Source organism: Leopardus geoffroyi, chromosome B3 (assembly GCF_018350155.1).
Source record: "Leopardus geoffroyi isolate Oge1 chromosome B3, O.geoffroyi_Oge1_pat1.0, whole genome shotgun sequence".
NCBI classification, from domain to species: Eukaryota; Metazoa; Chordata; class Mammalia; order Carnivora; family Felidae; genus Leopardus; species Leopardus geoffroyi.
Window position 1 is genome coordinate 99728628 of NC_059337.1, and position 22044 is coordinate 99750671.

Genomic DNA, 22044 nt, shown 5'->3' on the forward strand with positions numbered 1-22044 from the left:
AGACACAGTGTTGTTTCTCCTTCTTGAAGAAAAAATTTTTTGATGTTTATTTTTGAGAGAGAGAGCATGGGCATGGGAGGGGCAGAGAGAGAGAGAGGGAGGGAGACACAGAATCTGAAGCAGGCTCCAGGTTCTGAGGTGTCAGCACAGAGCCCAGCACAGGGCTTGAACTCACGAACCGTGAGATCATGACCTGAGCCAAAATCAGATGCTTAACTGACTGAGCCACCCAGGCACCCCCTTAAATAAAATTTTTAATTTTTTTCTCTTGACTTGCCCACTTCCTCTCCCAGCAGCTGCCTCATTTGTTTACTCTGCTTTGCAGAGCTTCTTGAAAAAGTTGTCTGTATTCACTACCTCTGATTTTCCCTTTCTTTTGAAACATTATTTTTCCTCTGGAAGTAATCTCAAAGGTACAACAGGGTTGCGAATATAGTACAAAGAATTTTGTTTTCCCCTGAACCATTTGAAAATAAGTTGTCAACAGCTGCCCCATCACTTCCAAATACTTTAGTGTGTACTTTCTGTAAGTAAAAACATTCTTCTACATAATCATAAAGTACAGTCATCAGAATTAGAAAGTTAACATTGATATGTTGCTACTTTCTAATCCTCAGACCTCATTTAAGTATTGCAAATCACCCTAATAATAATAATATCCCTTTTAGCAAAAGAACCTAGTTCAGAATCATGTGTTGCATTTAGTTGTCCTGTCCATAGACTTCCTTGACTTTCATGACCTTGGCACTTTTGAAGATTATGGGCCGTCTGTTTTGTGGAATACCACTCAATTTGGATTTGTCTAGTATTTCTTCATGATTAAATTCAGTTAACAAAACTGGGGCATTAATATAGAATTGATGGGGATATTTGTCTCATTGCATCCTATCAGTGACATGTGATTTCAAATTGTCACTGTGATGTTAACTTTGATAACTTAATTAAGGTGTTATTTTCAAGTTTCTTCATGTAAAGTTCTTTTGTCTTTTGTAGTTCAGAAACATTTGTATTTGGGGGGAGGGACCTTGAGATCTATAACTATCCTACCCCTCAACAAACATTTTATTCTTTTATTAAAAAAATTTTTTTAATGTTCATTTATTTTTAAGGGAGAAAGAGACAAAGTGTGAGCAGGGGAGGGGCACAGAGAGCAATACATAGAATCTGAAGCAGGTTCCAGGCTCTGAGCTGTCAGCACAGAGCCCAGTGTGGGGCTCGAACCCATAAACCACAAAATCGTGACCTGAGCCGAGGTCGGATACTTAACCGACTGAGCCACCCAGGCGCCCCACAAACATTCTATTTTTAAAAACGTATTTAATTATATTGATATGGACTCATGGTTTCCTCTTTTATTCGGTGGTTTATAATCTGCTACTGCCATCATTTATTTTGATGTTTTAATTGGCACAAACTGAGAAGCTAGCTACCGTGTCCTTTTGACATGACTCCATCATCGTTTGAGTGCCTCCTTAGTGTTTGGTACAAAAAGATGATGGTGTAGGGGCCTCTTGTTATTTTCCTGCCCCAGCCCTAGAATCATCCTTTCTCCAAGAGCACTCGTTCCTATGAGAATGGTGTTTAGAAATGAAACGCTGGATGCTAGGTGTTGTCATTGCTGAAGCGTTTGAGGTGTTGCTACTCTTAGTTCCTCTCAGTGGACTGAGTTAGAGAATACGCGCACACACACACACACACACACACACACACACACACACACTTTTACATCTGCATTTCTTTCTTTCTTTGTGTATCCATGTATATGTAAGCATGAGTTCACACCAACACCACCAGGTCCTGTCCTACACCACAGTACATTCTAGCTTTTCCACTTCCCGTATTTGTAACTTCCTTCACTGACAGAGAGGGTCCTGGCTCCCCTTGTCCTTATTTGGTCAACTCTTCTGTAGGGAACCAAGGTCCCATATTCCATGGCCTCTCCTCCCAACATGCATGCATTCGCCTCCCACTTGGGCTCCTACACTCCTGTCCCCTGTACAGATGCTCTCCTCACCCTGCTTAAGCTCTGACATCCCACCGTGGGCCTCTGACCTAGTGTGGAGCCCCCCGTGCTTAGTCCCACCAATCTCTTTAAGACTGAACTGTTCATGAAGGAGGAGGAGGCCCCATTTGCTCCTTTTTTTTCATTATTGTTTTAGAGATAAAGAGCACAAGTGGTTGGGAGGGATGGAAGGAGAGAAGAGAATCTTAAGCAGGCTCCACACTCAGTGCAGAGCCCAACATGGGTCTCGATCCACAACCCTGGGATCATGACCTGAGCCAAAATCAAGAGTCAGGTGCCCAACTGACTGAGCCACCCACGTGCCCCCCAATTTGCTCTTCAACCTTTTCAGTGAGACTTTCACTCCCACCATTCTCTTAAACCTTCTCTCACCAAGGTTGCTGAGGGCTGCAGTTGGCTAAATCTAACTAAGTCAATTCTCAGTTTCATCGGACGTGGCCTACTGGTAGCATTTGACATGGTTAATGATTCCTTATGCCTTGAAGCATGTTCTTCAGCATTTGGCTCTCAGCAGCCCCCACTTTCACAGGCTACTCCATCTAAATTCCCTTTTCTGGCTCTGCTTGAGCTCCCCAGCTTCTTACATTGAAGTGTCCTGGGGTTCAGTCCTTGTCCCTCTCTTTTCTATCTAAACATGCTCTCTTGATGATCTTATTCCTTCCCAAGGCTTTATCCACCATCTGTAGGGCCCTGACTCCCAAATTTATAGCTCTCATCTACATCTCTCTCAAACTCCAGCACTGTATATCCCACTGGTAGCATTTTAATTTCAAACCGAACCTGTATTCTTGATCTCACCCCCAAAACTTCTCCCCCTGCAGCTTTCACAGCTGAAATGAGAACAGCTTCGTCTTTCTACTTGTTCAGTCCCACAACTTTAAGAATTATCCTTACAAGTTCTTTTGCATTCATACCCTATCTCCAGTCTGTCATAAATTCCTGGTGAGTCTACATTCAAATACCGTTTATCTAGAATTCTATTACTTCACACCACTTCTGAACCACTGCCACCTCTCTCTTAGATTACAGCGGTAGACTCCAGGGCAATCTCTGCTTCCTCCCTTGACTCCCCAAAAGTACTCCGTATTCTCCACACCAGCATTCTGAGTGCTCCTTTCCAGTGCAAGTCAGTGCCTCCCTTTCTTTCTGTAAGTTTTTACCCAAAGATTAATTACCTTCTCAATTAAGCCCAATTATTGTAATCTGTTCCCCACCCCCACTGCACACACACACATTCATAATCTCTTTTACCCTGCTTTACTTTCCATTTCTTTATAAAATTTACTACCTTCTAACATTCTCTATAACTACAATGCTTTCTTTTCTGTTCTCTCACTTAAATTCTATATACGCAATTATATATAGAATTCTCCCACTCAAATACTATATAAGCAATTTCTTTATGCTGTATATTGGTATAGTTTGATTCGTGTTGCTTCATTTGAGGTTTGCTGGGTTACTTGAACCTGTGGACTTGTTGTTTTCATCAGTCATTATGTCTCTTTCAGCCACTATGGCTTCAGATATTGTTTCTTCCTTCTTCTCCACCCACAACTTATCTCCTCTCCTTTCGAGACCCCCATTACATGTGTATTCAGGCCCTTCAAGTTGTCTTCTAGCTTAATATTCTGTGTTCATATTTTATCAGCCTATTTTCTCTCTGTACTTAATTTTGGGGAGTTCCTATTGTCATTTTCAAATTCACTCATCTTTTCTTCTGCAGTGTCTAAATCTACTGTTAATTCCATCCAATGTATTTTTTTTTTTTTTATCTCCAGAGATGTGATTTGGGTCTTTTAAATATCTTCCATGTCTCTTTCTATTATGTTTTGCTTTCTTCTATCTTCTTGATTGTATGGACAATATTTAAAATAGCTATTTTAACAACAAACCTCCTTATCTATTAATTTTATCATCTGTGTCAATTCTGGGTCTTTTTCTTTGGATTAATTTTTCTCCTTATAAGGGAGAGATTTTTTTTTCACACTTAACTACATGCCTGATTTTTTTTTTTTTATTGGATTCTAGACATTGTGGCATACTGGAATTTTTTTGTATTCCCTTTAATATTTGGGGGTTTTGTTCTGTAGTGCAATTAAGTTACTTAGAAGCATTTGATCTATTCAAGGCTTACTTTTGAACATTGGCAGGTGGGTCCACAACAGCCTTTAACCTAGGCCGATTTGGTACCCCTTCTGAAGCAATACCCTTTTTAGGACTCTGGTCAATCCCCCATCTGTTATGAGATCGTGGAGGCACAAACTTTTCCGGCCCTGCATGATCACCAGGGATTATTTCAGTTGATCCTTTCTGAATTTTTTTGTACAGCTTCAAGCAGTTTTCTCCCACATATGTGCTGATCAGTATTCAGCTAATGACTCAAAAGGAATCCTCTGGAAACCTCCAGAGCTCACACTTTCTGTCTCCCTCTCATTCTGTGTCTGTGTAGCACTTTATTCTCTGTTACTCTCTCTTCAACTCAGGGAGATCCCTGAACTCTGTTTGGGTAGCCCCTCCCTGTGCCATGGCCTAAAAACATTTTTCCCTTTTTTTTTTAAACATTGACTCTTGAGAGAGAGAGAGAGAGAGAGAGAGAGAGCAAGTGGGGAAGGGAGAAGAGGGGGAGTGGACAGAGGCTCTGAAGCAGACTCTGTGCTAACAGCAGAGAGCCTGATGTGGGGTTCAAACTCATGACCTGTGAGATCATGACCTGAGCCGAAGTCGGATGCTTAACCAACTGAACCACCCAGGGACCCCTTTTTTAAACAGTCAACTGGACAATCACGGGGCTTATCTTATCTCCCTTTTCTCACAGGTCACTGTCCTGTCCTACCTGTTGCCTGACATTTAAAAACTACTTGTTCATGTATTTTTTCCAGTTTAATTGGTGTGTGTTTTTTCATCTGAGTCTGAATTAGAAGCCTAGAATATTACATAAGTTCCACAAGGACAGGAATCTTTGTATATTTTGTTCCTTTATTATCCCAAATATCCAGACCTATGCCCGGCAAATTAGGTACTCAGTAAATAAATATTAGTTGAATAGAATATTTATTGAGTAAGATTGTTTGAGAACTCCTTCAGCAGTTATCTGAGTGTCTACTTTGTGTCTGCCACTGATCATACAGTGGATAAAGCAGATACAGTTTCTGCCTTCATAGAGCATAGTGCCTAAAAGGAAAGACATATATCAAACAGCAAATAAATAAACGACGCTTGTCATTATAAATTGTGAGAAGCGCTTTTCTGCAAATGGAAAGAACAGGGTGCTCTGAAAGAATATGATGAGGGAAGTCATTATTGGATGAAGCGGTCAGTAAAGACTCTTCAAAGAGGCAATATTTCAGCTGACTCCTAAAGGAAGAGAAGAAACCAGCCTATGGAGAAAATGGGGGAAAAAAATACTCCGGGGAGTTGTATAAATGAAGCTCTAAGGCATAAGAGAACTTGGAGCTTCCACAAAATTAGGGAAGGCTTGTGTGGGGAAGGGAAGAAGGCCACACACAAAATTGGAAAGATGGGCAGGCCCAGAGCACGCAAGCTTCACAGGCTGTTTTAAGGTGTTTTTGTTCTCGGGGCGCCTGGGTGGCGCAGTCGGTTAAGCGTCCGACTTCAGCCAGGTCACGATCTCGCGGTCCGGGAGTTCGAGCCCCGCGTCAGGCTCTGGGCTGATGGCTCAGAGCCTGGAGCCTGTTTCTGATTCTGTGTCTCCCTCTCTCTCTCTGCCCCTCCCCCGTTCATGCTCCGTCTCTCTCTGTCCCAAAAATAAATAAACGTTGAAAAAAAAAATTAAAAAAAAAAAAAAAAGATGTTTTTGTTCTCTACAAAGTAGAATGACAGACTATGAGAGGTTTTGACTAAGAGCGTGATATGAGCCCATTTATATTTTTAAATTAACTTCCTACCCGTAGTATGGAAAATGCTACTCTTGGCACAGTAGTCAAAGCAGGGAATTCATTTAGAACTGAGATTCTTCAACTTTTCTGCCTTAGACCTGTTTGGTAGCTTCCTGAAGCATATGGTCTCCTCTTCAGAATGTGTTCAAATCACAAAGGAAAGTAATCCTATTGAAATACAGTTTATCAGAATATTTTTTAGAAAAAAACACTTGTGATAAAGTTATATATGTACTCCTTTATTAACTGATTATATAAGATCTCATAGTGGGTCTATAATTATAAAGTAGATGAACATAAATGAAATGTTCAGATGTTTGCAATAGCTTGTAATGTGATGGAAAATATCTGATTTCTATGGGGAACCAAGTCAGAGGGTTAATGCTACTGTTGTGTGTTGTCTACCTCTGGAAATGTAATGAAAAGAAATGCTAAATGAAATGGAAAGAAATGCTAAATTTCCATTTGAGGTTGGTGAAGATAAAGATGTAATTTTTATTATTAAAGTTCACAGACCACCCCCTGAATTCTATCTGTTGAGCCTGTATTCGTCTGTTTGAGCTGCTGTAATGGAATACCATAGACTGGGTGGCTTATAAACAACAGAATCTTTTTCTCATGGTTCTGGAGACTGGGAAGTCCAACATCAAAGCACTGGCAGATTCCATGTCTGATGAGAGCCTGCTTCCTGATTCATAGATGGCAGACTTTGCACTAGGTTCTCACATGGCAGAAGGGGTGAGGGAACTCTGGAATCTCTCTCATGTGAGCACTAACTCCATGCATGAGAACTCCAGATTCCATGACATTGGGAATTAAGTTTCAACATATACATCTTGGAGGACACAAACATTCAGTTTATAGTAGACCCTTTGGGAAACCCAAATTAATCACTTTTTGTTTGAGAGGTTATTTCTGGAAACATGGAGAAAGAAGATGGAGGCTTGAATTAGGGCAGTCACAATAGCAATAAGGAAACAAATTTGAGATATTTTCGGAGGAATAATCAACAAGACAGAAAAGAGAGAGATTGCCTGTGGTTACTGGGAAAGTTTTGATGGAAGTAGGCCTAAAGGTATTTAATGGAAAAGACAGGGTAGGCAAAATCTTGGCAGGGATAGTCAGAAAGCAAGAAGACTTTCCAGGCAGACTATTTTTGCTGTGACTCATTTTAAGTAAGGGATAAGGATGACACTATGCATTCTAAAGGAAGAGTATTCATAGGATTAAGTCAGGAGCACTGAGACTCACTACTCAGCCACCCATGAGCTGTGAGACCTAAGACAAACAACTACCTAATGAAGCCTCAAATTCACATATTGAAGATGGGGATAATAATAGCTTGTGACTCATAATATTGTTGTAAGTATTAAATAAGATACTGTATGTAAAGCGGTTAGCACATTTCTAACACATAGCAAGAGCAGATCAATAATAGCAATTATTCTCATTCCTGCTAGGATTCTGACAATGTGTGGGACTATCACCCACAGGAAATTGCAATCTGGTTAAGGAAACTCAGATAAAACCCGTAAAATATTTTTAAAAAGAAACCATTCAGAATCAAGTGGTCAAATATAAGATATATGCAACGCGGTTAGCTATTAATTTTTCTCAATGTAGCACTTTTTGTTTAATAAAAAGATTTTGAAAACATCTGCTTCACACAGGCATACCTTGTTTTATCGTGCATTTTTATTGCATCTCTCAGATACTGCAGTTTTTTTGTTTTTTTGTGTTTTTTTTTTTACAAACTGAAGGTTTTTGGCAACCCTGCCTTGAGCAAGTCTATTTGTGTCATTTTTCCAACAGCGTTTGCTCACTTCACGTCTCTGTGTCACATTTTGGTAATTCTTGCAATATTCCAAGCTTTTCCATCATTATTATATTTGCTGTGGTGATCTGTGATCGGTGACTATGACTTGCTCCAAGCTCAGATGACGGTTAGCATTTTTTAGCATGAAGTATTTTTTACTTAAAGTATGTTCGCTGTTTTCTTAGGCATAAAGCCACTACACACTTATAGACTACAGGATAGTGTAAACATAACTTTTATACGCCCTGGGAAACCAGAATATTCATTTGACTCGCTTTATTGTGGTATCCACTTTATTGCATTGGTCTGGTATGAAACCTGCAATATCTCTGAGGTATGCCTGTGTTTGTATGTGAACATTGCAGAATAGGGATGGTGCTGGATCTCTTCTTAACAAGTGAGTTTTAGATATGCCTGTTGCCTAGTCACCGCTGCCTACAGCTGAGCTCCTGTTTGGGGTAATAATGACCATGGCTCAAACAAGTAAAAGGCACACACATACAGTGATTGAGATTCAGTCTGAAAGTCTGTCCTTTGCTTTCATTTAGAGGAGCTAAGAGAAGAACAAGTTGTTTCCTTTCATTCTATCATAATAGCATTTCATGAAGATGCACAAAGAATTTCAATTTCAACCTTTGGAACTAGCCTTGCATTTGAGTAGCTTCTATGTGGATAGCTGTGGCTTAATGGCAAAGCATCAGGTTCAGTTCTTTTTCTGCCATGTGCTTTGCTATATGACATTGGAAAACTCAAGCAATCTGCTGAGCCTTAATTTTTCACTTATGAAAGGACAATAACACTTCTTACCTCAGGATAATTGTGTAGATCAACAGGGAAAATGCAATGTCTAAAACATAGTAGGAGCATAATAAAATCTTTTTATAAGCAATGTAATATCAATTAAAGAGCAACGCTTGAAGCCAAAACCTGTAACAAGAGACAACGGTCATTATATAATGATGAAGGGGGTCAATCATTAAGAGGATATAACCATCATAAACCTATACAACATTAGAGCACCTAAATATATTGAGCAAATATTACCAGACCTGATGAGAGAAATAAACAACAATAAAATAATAGTAGCGGGCTTTAGCAGCCCACTTTCAAAAATGCATAACTCACCCAGACAAAAAATTGATAAGGAAATGTTGGACTTGAACTATACTTTAGACTAAATGGATCTAATAGGCATATACAGAACATTCCATCCAACAGCAGCAGGATACATGTTCTTCTTAAGTGTACATGTTACAATCTCTAAGACAGGACAAATAATAGGTCACAAAATAAGTCTTAGCCAATTTAAGAAGACTGAAATTATAAAAAGAATCTTTTCCAACCACAATGGTATGAAACTACAAATCAATAACAGGAGGAAAACTGGGTAATTCGCACATATGTGGAAATTAACACACTCCCAAACAGCAAACCGATGTATCAAAGAAGAAATCAGAAGGTTAATAAAAAAAATCTTGAAATGAAAAAAAAAAAAAAAGGAAATACAATATCCCTAAACTTACGAGATACAGCAAAAGCAGTTCCAAGAAGGAAGTTTATAGCAACATGTAAAACAAACAAAACAAAACAACAACAAAAAAAGATCCTAAATAACCTAACCTTAAACTTCAAGGAATTTTTTAAAAAGAACAAATTAAGCCTAAAGTTAGCAGAAGGAAGGAAATAACAAAGATAAGAGCAAGAAATAAATGAAATAGAGACCAGAGAAACAATAGGAAAGATCAGTGAAACTAACAGCTGGTTTTTAAAAGATAAGTAAAGCTGACAAACCCTTCACTAGATTAAGAAAAGAAAGAGAAGGCTCAAATAAAATTAGAAATGAAAGAAGACATTGCAACTCATACCACAGAAACACAAAGGATCATAAGAGACTACTATGAAAAAATTATATGCCAACGAATTGGATAACCTAGAAGAACTGGATAAATTACTGGAAACATACCACCTTCCAAGACTAAATCATAAAGAAATAGAAAATCTGAACAGACCAATAAAGAGTAAGGAGATTGAATCAGTAACCAAAAACCTCCCAACAAGGAAAAGCCCAAGACCAGATGCTTTCCCTGATGAATCCTACCAGACTTTTAAAGAATTTATGCTGATCCTTCCCAAACTCTTCCAAAATTGAAAATTGGGAGGGAATACTCCCAAACTCATTTGAAAAGGCCACCATTACCCTGCTACCAAAGCTAGATAAAATACTACAAGATAAGAAAATTACAGGCCAGTATCCCTGGTGAATAGATGCAAAACTTCTGTACCAAATATCAGCAAACCAAATTCAACAGCATATTAAAAGGATCACACACAATGGGGCGCCTGGGTGGCTCAGTCGGTTAAGTAGCCGACTTTGGCTCAGGTCATGATTTTGTGGTCCTTGGGTTCGAGCCCCACATCAGGCTCTGTGCTGACAGCTCAGAGCCTGGAGCCTGTTTCAGATTCTGTGTCTCCCTCTCTCTGACCCTCCCCCGTTCATGCTGTGTCTCTCTCTGTCTCAAAAATAAATAAACGTTAAAAAAAAATTAAAAAAAAAAAAAAAAAGGATTTATCCCGGAATGCAAGGATGGTGCAACAAATCAATATATGTGACACATCACATTAGTAGAATGAGAGATGAAAATCATATGATCATCTCAATAGAGGCAGAAAAAGCATTTAACAAAATACAACATCCTTTCAGGGTTAAAACTCAACAGATTGGGTATAGAAGGAATGTACCTCAACATGATAAAGGTCATATATGACAAGCCCAAAGCTAACATCATCCTCAGTGATGAAAGACTGACAGCTTTTCTTCTAAGGTCAGGAACAAAACAAGGGTGTTCACTCTCACCACTCCTATTCAACATGGTACTGAAGTCCTAGCCAGAGCAGTCAGGCAGGAAATAGAAATGAAAGGTATCCAAATCAGAAAGGAAGAAGTAAATTGTCTCCATTGGAAGATGATATGATCTCAGATAAAGAAAATTTCTAAAGATCTCACACACAGAAAACTGTTAGAACTAATCAACTTGCTAAGCAGTAAAGTAGCAAGATACAAAATCAGCATACAGATATCCGTTGTGTTTTTATACAAAACATTGAAATAGCATAAAAAGAAATAAAATTATTCACAGGAGCATCAAAAACAATAAGATATTTAGGAATAAATTTACCCAAGAATGTGAAGGAGGTGTACACTGAAAACTAAGACTTCAATGAAAGAAATTGAAGACACAAATAAATGGAAAGATAGTCTATGTGCATAGATCAGAAGAATTAATATTGTTGAAATGTCCATACTACCCCAAACCATCTGAAGATTCAGTGCAATCCCTATCAAAATTCCAATGTCATTTTCATAGAAATATAAAAAAATCATAAAATTCATAATGAAGCACCAAAAGACCCTGAACAGCCAAAGCAATCCTAAGAAGAATAAAGCTGGAGGCATCATGCTTCCTGATTTCAAACTCTGTTACAAAGCTATAGTAATCAAAACAGTATGGCATAAAAATAGACACACAGACCAATGGAACCAAATAAAGAGCCAAGAAACAAACCCTACTATATACCATCAACTAACATTTGACAAGGGAGCTAAGAATACTTAATAGGGAAAAGATCATCTTTTCAATAAATGGTGTTGGGAAGATTGAATAATCACATGCAAAAGAATGAAACTATTGTGTTGAGAGCACTGAGTGTTATATGCAAGTAATGAATCACTAAATTCTACTCCTGAAAACAATATTTCATAGGGAATAAGCTCGTTGACATTGGTCTTGACAATGATTTCTTAAATACAACACCAAAAATACATGCCACAAAAGCAAAAATAAATAAGAAGGTCTACATGAAACTAAAAAGGTTCTGCCCAGCAAAAGAAACCATCAACAAAATGAAAAGGCAACCTATGGAATAGGAGAAAATATTTGCAAACCATACACATGGGAAGGGATTGATATCCAAAGTATATAAAGAACTCAAAGAAGGGGCAAAATCTGATTTAAAAATGGGCAGAGGAACTGAGTAGACATTTTTCCAGAGAAGACATATGAATGGCCAACAGGTATGTGAAAAGATGTTCAACATCACTAATCAGGGGAATGCAAATCAAAAGCACAATGAGATATCACTTCACACCTGTTAGAGCGGCTATTATCAAAAAGACAAGTGATAATATGTGTTGGTTAAGAAGTGGAGAAGGCAGAACCCTTACTTGCTTTTGGTGGGAATGTATAATGGTGCAGCCATTACAGAAAACAGTATGGAGGGTCCTCAAAAAATTAAAAGTATATATATATATATATCCACAGGAAATGAAATCAGGATTTCAAAGAGTGATCTACACTTCATTGCAATAGTCAAGTTATGGAAACAACCTAAGTGTTCATCTGTGGATGAATGGATCAAGAAGATATGTTATATACATACAATGGAGAATTATTCAGCTATGAGAAAAAAGGAAATCTGGCCATTTGTGATAATATGATGGGCCTTAAGGGAACTATGTTAAGTGAGATAAGTCAGAGAAAGACAAACACTGTATATCACTTACATGTGAAAACTAAAAAAATCTAAGTCACAGAAACAGAATGGAATGGTGGTTGCCAGGGGCTGGATGGTGAGGGAAATGGGGAGATGTTGGTCAAAGGCTATAAACTTCCAGTTATAAGATGAATAAATTCTGGTGATTGAATGTACAGCAGGGTGACACAGTTAACAATAGTATATTGGATACTTGAAAGTTGCTAAAAGAGTAGATCTTAAATGCTCTCACCACACACATACAAAAAAAGGTAATTACGTGAGGTGACAGAGGTAGTAATTATCCTTCTGTAGTTATAATTTCACAGTATAGTAGTGTATCAAACAATTACAATGTACACTTTAAAGTTATACATTGTATATAAATTATATCTCGATAAAGCTGGGAAAAAGGTAAATAAGAGATTATTTAAAATTTTTAAAAAAGGTGAGACTGACTCTGACACAAATATACTCTACTGCATTGAATAGTGTCCCCTAAACCTATCTGGAACCTTAGAATGTGGTCTTATCGGGAAGTAGGATATTTGAAGACGTAATCAAGGAAAGATGAGTTCAAGCTAGATTAGGGTCGACCCTAATCCAGTGATTGGTAGGTAGGAAATTGGGGCATAGACGAAGAGGAGAATACCGTGGGAAGACAGAGACACACAAGAGAGAAGGCCACGGAGAGATGCAGGTAGAGTTTGGAGCGATGCATTTACAAGTCAAGAGACACTGAGGACTGCCAGAAACCACCAGCACTAGCTAAGAAGCATGGAACAGATTCTCCTTGGGCCTCCATTGGGAACCACCAACCCTGCTGGCACCTTGATTTTGAACTTCCAGTCTCTAACACTAAGTGCCAGAGAATAAATTTCCGTTGTTTTAAGTCACCTAGTTTGTGGCAATTTATTAAGGCAGACTGAAGAAACTAACGCACATACCAATTCCTATACCTCTTTATATCAGTCCGTATAGACCAGGTTTTGTTGCAATAGCAAAAGGTCCTCTCCTCCTATTCTTGGGGGTTACAACAACAAAGGGGGTTACAACAAACATTCTTGGGGGTTATGTTGGTGGATATTCCCACCACATATCCTTTACGGATCAGCTGCCACTCCACACCATGTCACTTTCATCAGGGATCCTGGCAGTCACAGCATCCTCTATCCAGAATATTGCCTCTGTCTGGTGTGTGATGAAAGGAACAGACAGTCCAAAAATTCAAAGCTTTGTGGAGTTAGATGACGAAACCAGCAAACCATAAAATTGAAAGGCCTTTAAGTGGCAAAGCTGTAATCAACTTGGCCATAAGGCAAGGAACAAATCCAGGGTATGGCCACTATGCCTTTCGTTAAAACCTCTGAATCAATTAAGGTGGTTCGCAGTAAATTGCTTCATTTGGACAAACTGGCAGAGAGAAAGCATATGGCAGACTATGCACTGGTTCTTGATGCTTCGGCCCTAAAGTGACCCACATCACTTCTCTCACATCTCATTGGCTAGAGCAAGTCTGCTGTCGTTGGGTGGGTGTGTATAATCTACCTGTAAGGTGGGCCAGTGAATTTGTTTAGCAATAATAGACTCCATCCCACTCTTACAGAGGATTATCCTTTCAGTAGTCACTTTGAAAGGCTATTCTAGTAGTGCAGTGACATTGAAAAATCTTTTGGAGTGATCTCTAGAGCAAGTGTATTATGTCCTGTAAGAAACCAACTCTTAACTTTATGGTTTTTGAGCCCAAATACCATTCCTCAGGTGGATCATCCACCTAGTCCCCAGATGTGGTTATAAATGACCTTTAGTTTATTTTACCAAATGAAGTCCACCCTCAAGTAGTGAAAATTTGCCATTGTCGAGACGGGTTGAAGGAAGGTAGTCCAGACAATTCCCAAGAAGAAGCTACAGAAATGTGAGAAATAACAGTATCGCTGAAATCAATGACCAGCCTTGTAATGGGACTCCCTCAAGGATACAGTGCTCGACTGAAGGAATAATATATATTTATCAGATGTATACATAATTATAGATGTATAAGAACATATAATATAGAATATGTAAAAATATAAGAATACATAAAGTTATGTGCATTTTTTGTGTTTGTGCACATCCTGCTGTGTTTGTTTAAAAAGGAAATGAACAAACCTTTCTGCATCCTAACACAGTTCCCGAAGCAAGAAGGCACAACTATGAAATGGTAATAATGGCTAGCCTGGATGGAAAGCCTACATGTGCCAGGCACTACGTAAATTGTGTGGATTAACTCACTTAATCCTTGCAGCCAGGGCTGGGACTATGATGAGGCACCTAGTAAGGTACCTGAGGCACAAATCTCAGGAGACCTCCACTGTCAGGGCTGTGCGCATGCAGGGTTGATCCTCACGTGACCTTAGCAGTGAGCACCCCATTCCGTTTGTGCCCTAAGGGCCTCACTCGCCTGGGCCTACTCCCGGGACTGCTGGAGACAGTCCTGAGAGGTCATGATCACCAACTCCCTTCTTTGCAGACCGGGAAACGGAGCCTATGGAGGTTGAGCGCCCGCCTGTCTTTCACATGAGCTGGTGAGCAGTGCAGCGTGGAGTTGAGCCCAAATCCTTCCGGGCAGCTGGACTCTGAAGTCTGGGCCTTGACTGATGGAAGCCATGGATGCTTCTGCCGATGCCGCGTCTAAACATCCGGTTGTTTTTTGTCCTCCTTTCCAGGTATCCAAGGCGGCTGCAGACTTGATGGCCTACTGTGAGGCCCATGCCAAGGAAGACCCCCTGCTGACCCCCGTCCCGGCTTCAGAAAACCCATTTAGGGAGAAGAAGTTTTTCTGCGCCATCCTTTAAGCCTTGGTGAGGAGCCTGAAGAGCCGCCGGGCTCCTGGGACACTGATGTAGAGTTCTTAGCAAAGTGGGCGCCTTTCTAGTCCACAGCATTTAAAGAGAGGGAGGAGAACCATCCTGGAAACTCCAGGCTATGCATGTTTAAAGAACTGGTCCCCTTTATGAGAATGATCGCCAAACCACATCCCAAGTTAAGAGATCTGATATCTGCAGAACTGCCTGGAGGAGGGGAATCTGTAAAGATAAAATCCGCGTCATTTCTTTTCTGCTATCCCTCCCCACACCTTATGTTTCTGCTTCATATTTAAAAAAAAAAAATCAAAACAGACAGCCGTACTGAGCTAAGATGTGTATGACCTTCTTGGAATGAATATTGCCTTTAGCATACCCTTTGATAAGCTGAATTGTCCAGTGTAGCCGCAGTTTGGTTTTATGGCATTGATGTTTAGTCTTTGTGCCTTTTTCTTTTCTCCTTCCCCCATACCTCTCCTTCCACCCCTTCCCATTAGAGTAGTACAAAGATAAGACTGGACTTGTCTGTAAGACTGAACTCCAAGGATGAGAACCCAAACATGTAGGGAGATGTTCCCCGTGGTTTATCCTCATGGTAATAACGACAAAAAAAACGCCGGTTGTCTGTGTTCTCTTATCACAATTCCTAACATTTGTACATGATAGCTTTGATTCTGCAAGTAAAAGTAAATCATGTGTTGTGACTGGTGCTTTCATATATTTGTGACAATTTTTGAGTGATACTGCATGAAAATGTCCCTATGTTACATCCATTCAGAAGGTTTGTTGTTTCACTCTGAAGTTTGGAACAGGAATGCAAGAGGAGAAAAGCTGGAGGAGAAAAATCTCAGTCTCTTGAAAACTGAGATCACTTCAGCGCCTTAGCCATGCCTAAAATACCTCTGAGTTCACAGTGGCGTATACGCCTCTTCGACGTATTTTCCAGAATCCAAAGCAGTTTGGTTGTGTCCAGGATCCAGGACAGCACAGGAACCACTGAACAGGACAGGGAAGGATTCAGCATCAGTTGGGAGGTGCTTTTGTTAGAGTAAGGGCAAATTTCATCTTTCCCTGAATTGTGGAAATTCTAGATTCAAGAACACTTTCTGTTTGTTCAAGTACCAGGAGAAATAAACCTGGATGGCTCCAGAGAAGACCCATTCTCAGCATCCTGGCTGTTCACTGCCAGGGAAAAGGGGGCAGGTGCGGCCCCTCAGCCAGCAACATCAGAAAGGTTCTGGCTCTTTTTTGCCAGTGAGATGGTCTTTGCTTTTCACTCAGCAGATTTTTCAGTAGAACCTTTTCTGGTTTTGTTTTCCATCTTGTTTGTTAGAGTCTCTCAGTCTTTATTTACAACTTCCTGGCAGCTAGAGCCCTCTTTTCCCAAGAGATGATCTTGAAAGTGATTTTTCCTTACAGCTCTAGCCTTCATCAGTAGTGGAAGGTCCTGGAAGCCTGCATCACTTTTTTTCTGTGCCATTCCCAGGCAAAAGAGGACCTCTCTTACATCTCACTGTTTACTTTGATGTCACGAAAACCATTTCCAAATTCATTCTATTCTCTTTCCATTCTCTTCCTTCTGTTGAAAAAAAAAAAAAAGGAAAGGAAGGAAAAAAGATGTAAAAGCTTAATATGCCAAGGACAGGTTTTGAAAGAGTAAATATTTTCCTTAGCTCCTTTTATGGGCATGATGGTAAAAGAATAAGTACATCCAATTAAAGCTCACGCCTGGGGCCAGGAAAAGGGACTGCTGAAACATTTGCAAAAGGTATGAATGTACTTCTTTAACCAGATACTGCTGTTCAAACCTTGGGGTGTTGTTACAATCAGTGAGACACTAATGCAGATATAGTGGGAAGACCTTGGCAGAGTAGTTTTTAAACTACATACCATATTGTACCATTAGCTTAGTATTACCGTGGAATCAACTAAAACCGTATCACATTTTTAAAATTAGTCAAAACATGCATTGGCCATGTAGTCACACAAAAACAACTGTAAATGAAGCACCTTTTGGTGGTGATTAAGGTGTCATTGCGAGACCCCAAGGACTTTCATAATCCACATCATTTATGTTTCTTAGAGGGGCTCTTTATGTTTTTATGTGAATCTAGATCTTTGGAGCAGTTAAGATGGAACTAAAACTTGAAGGATGCACCATAATACGGCTCTGGTAATTAGAAAAGTTAAGGCAGTTCCAAAGTGCGTGCGACCTTGTTTACAAAAGAAGAGAGAAGGCAGAGAACACACAGCCCATCTGAAATTACGTTTAAGGAAAATGTTTTGGCTTTGTCGTACCTTCATGTCCTATCGTATGGAATTATACTACCAGAGTCTTTATATGCGTTTTTGCTTATTGGTATTTTTACTTGTTAAGGGGAAAAGAAATCTTTTGATGACTTATACCTCTAAAGAGCTTTAATTCTGTTAGAAGTTCACCGATCATTTCCACCAGCATGACTTTATCTTAAGGAATAACCAATAGGAAAACTTAATTATTCAAGGCCCTAATATCTGCATATAATGTATTGGATAGTAATGAGAATCTGCCATGCAATTAGTTTAAACAGTAACAATAACCCTCATATTTAGGGGAAAAAATATCTTGTATCATCCTCAATATTCCAATTTCTTTTTTTTTTTTTTTTTTTTTTGGTTTTAAACCAAGTACTATTTAATTTTAATTAGAGGTTGCAAAAAAGTACTTTGATCTGAGGGTAATTTTAATAATAATATTTGAAAGAGATTGCTTACCAAGGAGAAATTATATCAATTTATCCATATACTCCTATTCACAAATGGGAATTGAGGAAATCAAGCATGCTGTCTTAGAGTTTTGTATTTTTTTTTTAATATTTGCTTTAAGCTGCTCCTGGCAAAGGTGAATTGTTACATATACATTAATATATTCCCAACCCAAGAATGGTTCACATTTTTCCTATATAAGATCTATGGAGTGTGTCTTTCAAAGAGAGGAAAATACAGAAATGTTAAAGAAGGAAAACCTGAATGTGATGTGCACATTTTCATCCCACATGGACAATGTATTTGTTTTAATAAATGGAATTTTCAAATTCATTTCACATGCAGTCAATTTTATTTGAGGGCCCGTGGGCCACCTGGCCCATCGATTTCATGGTTAATTTGAGAAGGATGGTGACATGTAACAGGATGGATGGGGAAACAGAAATCCATTGGCTTTCTTTAGGATTTTGTTAATAGAGGTGCCCTAAGGAAGGAAAGACTCACATGAGACTCTTTAAAAGCCTTTCTCCCTGGGTCTCTACATCTTTGGTACAATGCGTGGGGACAGAGAAAGGTGATGGAGGAGAGCCCAGGGCTCCGGCAGGCTGGACCATGAGGACAAACAAACTGCGATTACGCTCTACTGTGCTGTGAGTGTGCCGCACTGGGATTTTTCCTTCATACGTGCACACACACGCACTTGTACACACACACACACACACACACACACATGCACAAATAAACACAGAGAGTCTGGTCTCCGTAAGTTGTTCACTATTTAAGTGGGGTACTGGAGCCCGCCTGGGTGGCTCAGCCGGTTAAGTGTCCGACTCTCGATTTCACCTCAGGTCATGATCCCAGGGTCATGGGATGGAGCCCCACGTTGGGCTCTGCACTGAACACACTGCACTGTGCCTCTCTCAGTGGCTCATGCTCTCACTCTCTAGATTCAGTAGCTCCTCAGAGATATTCTTAGTCAACAAAACCTTCTGTATGTCCCTCAAATTATGCCAGTGAGTAGTAGACCCTGTCAGTAACGAAGGAGGTGCTAGATGTCTCAGGAACTTGTGCCAGCGACAGCAGTATCTTTGATAAAGGGGCCACTTGGAGTGAACGTACTTGTCCACCTACATCACTGTTTCTCAGACAGTGGTCCCTGGACTACCTGCTTCAGAATCACCTGGGATGATAAGGCAGACAGTAGGCCCCAACTAAGAATTTCTGGCAGTGGTACTTAAGTACACGTACTCACCTACATGGCATAGTCCGAGGACCATGACTTCAGGACTTACCGACAGCGAGCTTTGCATAATGCCTAAGGAAAGGCGTAAACCAACCAAATCTATGCTCACTCTTACTCCTACAGCCAAAGGACGTGGCTGTCCAGGAGTCGACATATAACCTGTGGGTGAGAATCTAGGCAGATCCTAGGCATGAGACACCGTGGGGAGGAAGCTGGTGGGTTTTAACTCTGTTCCTGTTTTGTTGAGCCCCCGTGAGGGGATTGCCTTCAGCTCTGGCTCTTTAATAAGCTGGTCACATTGTAGGCAGCACTCACAATCACGTGGGAATCGGAGCTGGGTCAGCTCCAATCCACAAATTGCAAATAATTTGCCAAGGGAAATCCCTTTCCCTTCGGTTCTGCCCCAAATCTACATTTTCTTCTATTTAGAACCAGGAGACTCAGGCAGAATTTATTTTTAATGAAAAGGGTCATGGGCTCCCAGGCCTTTCCTCAGTAAGAACTCCTACTGTTTCTCCCTGCCCTGGGGTGGGGGTGTATCTCCATGCTAAGGTGACACAAAGACGGTGCCTGGTGACTTCGTACTGTATCCACAGAGCCCATCCAGCATGAGCTAGAGGAGCAGAACTAGGCCCCAGAGTTCCCATAGGACCTTAGGCAAGTTCTTTAACTTCTCCATGCTATAAAGTGAGGATGAGAATATCTGCTTCACTAAGTTGTCAAAACCAAATGAAAGAGAGAAGTGCAGAGGTTTCCTGAAGGAAGAGGTGATAAAGAGTCATTAGACACTGATCACACAACTTTTGAAGAGAGGGGAAAGTCTAGATGCTTCCTTCTCAGTGCTTGGACTCACATCCTTTCCTCTCAGCCCCCAGAGGTTCAGACCCTCAGTACCTCACATTTGAATTCCTGCCACACTTGCTGGGGTGGCCACGCTGACTCATCTCCTCCCACTCTGAGCCATCCCATTAATCAGGACTCCTTTGGTTCCAAGTGGCAGGAACCTAAGTGAAACTGGCTGAATATAACCCGAGAGCTCAGAAACAGGTCCCACTTCAGGCTCAGCTGGATCCAGGTGCTGAGATGATGTCATCGGGTGTCTTTCTCGTCCTTTAGCCCTGCTTTCCTCTGCATGGGTTTGATTCTCAGACAGACGCCCCCCCCCCCCCCCGCCCGCCTTCAGCAACAGGACAGTGTCCGCAGTGTAAGGCTTGCTCTCACCTGATCAGCAACCACAGAGGAAAGATAGTAACAGCTCCAGCACAAGTCACTGGCTATATCACTGGCAACATTTTCTAAGACTCCCCACTGGCTGGGTCTAGTTCGAGATCCCACCCATCTCTGAACCCCAGGGTCACTGTACCACAGGGGCAAAATAGCAGATCTAAAGGAAATTGAAGTGTTCCTACTAGAAAAAGAGAGAAGGTTAAAGTCAAAAACACTGATGCCCGTGTGCCTGGGTGGCTCAAGTCGGTTAAGTGTCCAACTCCTGATTCAGCTCAGGTCGTGATCTTGTGGTTCATGGGATCAAGCATCCCTTTGGGCTCTGCACTGGGCATGGATCCTGCTTGGGATTCTCTCCCACCTCCCCCTCCTGCCCCTCCCCTGCTGACATGCATGGGCTCTCTGTCTCTCAAAATAAATAAACTTAAAAAAAAAAAAAAAAGGACTGATGCAAACCACATCTTGCCAGATTCATGCATGTAACCTCCAGTTCCTGCACAGAACCCAGAGTGCTCTGGCTCATGATGCTCTTACCAACCCATTAGAAGCCACACTCAGCTGCCTGGCTGGCCAGGCCCTGAGGAGTCGAGCCCCACCCTACCAATTCCACCTTGTTTTCTAAGCTTTCTTGTGGTTCATCCTGCAGTTTGCATTTTCAAACCTAACCCGACGTCTTTATGATGTTATTCCTCTGGAATGCCATTGCTCAACTCAAGTAAATAAATCTCGCTTGCCTTTCAAACCTAGTCTGAATTCCATATTGTCTGTGAATGACTTCAGGAAATACCTCTTTCCTCTCGACTCCTATTGCCCTTGTCATCAGCCTCAAATAATTTAGTATTTGACTGTAGGTGAGGCCTTGTGCTGGGGTAGACACTACATCCTTCATGGACTTTGTGGTTTTAGTGGAGGAAGGAGACCAGGAAATAGTCAATTACCAATCAGAATGAGGTGTAAACCACAGGGAGCTAAGGGGAGGAGAGAAGAGGAGGTGAGGCTGGAATCCATGGCTTATTATATGAAAATCTTGTCTCTCAGGGTAAACTTCCTTGGGAGTAGAAAACACCAGTTAGGCAGGGCTCGGTGCCTAGCACAGCACTTGGGAACACGGTAAGTACTCAACGGTGATTATTGATGGATTCGGCATAGCACACAGGTCTGCAGAGAGAAATGGGACATGGCAGAGGCGTGACTAGTAAAAGCTGGGCTTGCGAGCTTGCCAAAGGCAGCTGAGAAAGCAGCTTCCTGCCGCACAACGGTCAGCAGTTGGCTCTGTGCACAGAACGGTGGACTAAACTGTGCCAACTGGTGCCTACTAGCGTCCCCAGGGCTTCCTTCTCCTCAGTCAGCAGCCCCTTGGCCCCAGTGACAGCAGCACTCTCCAAACCAGGAGTGAGATCTAGTGGGCACCGGAGGGCCCAGGAGCCAGATGAATTACACCCTGCAGGCCCGCATTGCCTTAATTTTAGCCCCAGGGGAAGGGTCTTTTCCACTCTCCACTGGGAACACCATCTTTAACTTACTGTGTCTACACGTGGCTATTTCAATTTAGACGGAAATTAACTAGAATTGAGTAAAATTAGAAATTCAGTTCCTCCGCTACACTAGCCGTATTTCAAGTGTCCGATAGCCACGTGCAGCTAGCGGCTACTGTATGGGAGAGCAGAGATCTAGAACATTTCTCTTGTTGCCAGAAAATGCTATTAGACAGTGTTGCTCAAGAG

At 40.9% G+C, this 22044-nt stretch overlaps 1 protein-coding gene and 1 long non-coding RNA gene across 4 annotated transcripts in view; both read left to right on the forward strand.

The window, feature by feature from the left end:
- GNG2 (G protein subunit gamma 2) overlaps positions 1-18186 on the forward strand; it is a 120569-nt gene extending 102383 nt beyond the window's left edge. For all 3 annotated transcript variants that reach the window (XM_045450962.1, XM_045450961.1, XM_045450960.1), the window contains one exon: positions 14971-18186. In XM_045450962.1, the coding sequence (XP_045306918.1) occupies positions 14971-15099 (129 nt within the window). In that variant the 3' untranslated portion in view covers positions 15100-18186. The remainder of the gene's footprint in view (positions 1-14970) is intronic.
- Positions 4685-9044, forward strand: LOC123583828. The gene is made up of 2 exons (XR_006705009.1): positions 4685-5583; positions 5832-9044. It is a non-coding gene; the product is annotated as an uncharacterized LOC123583828 (long non-coding RNA).
- Positions 18187-22044: the final 3858 nt, after the last annotated feature.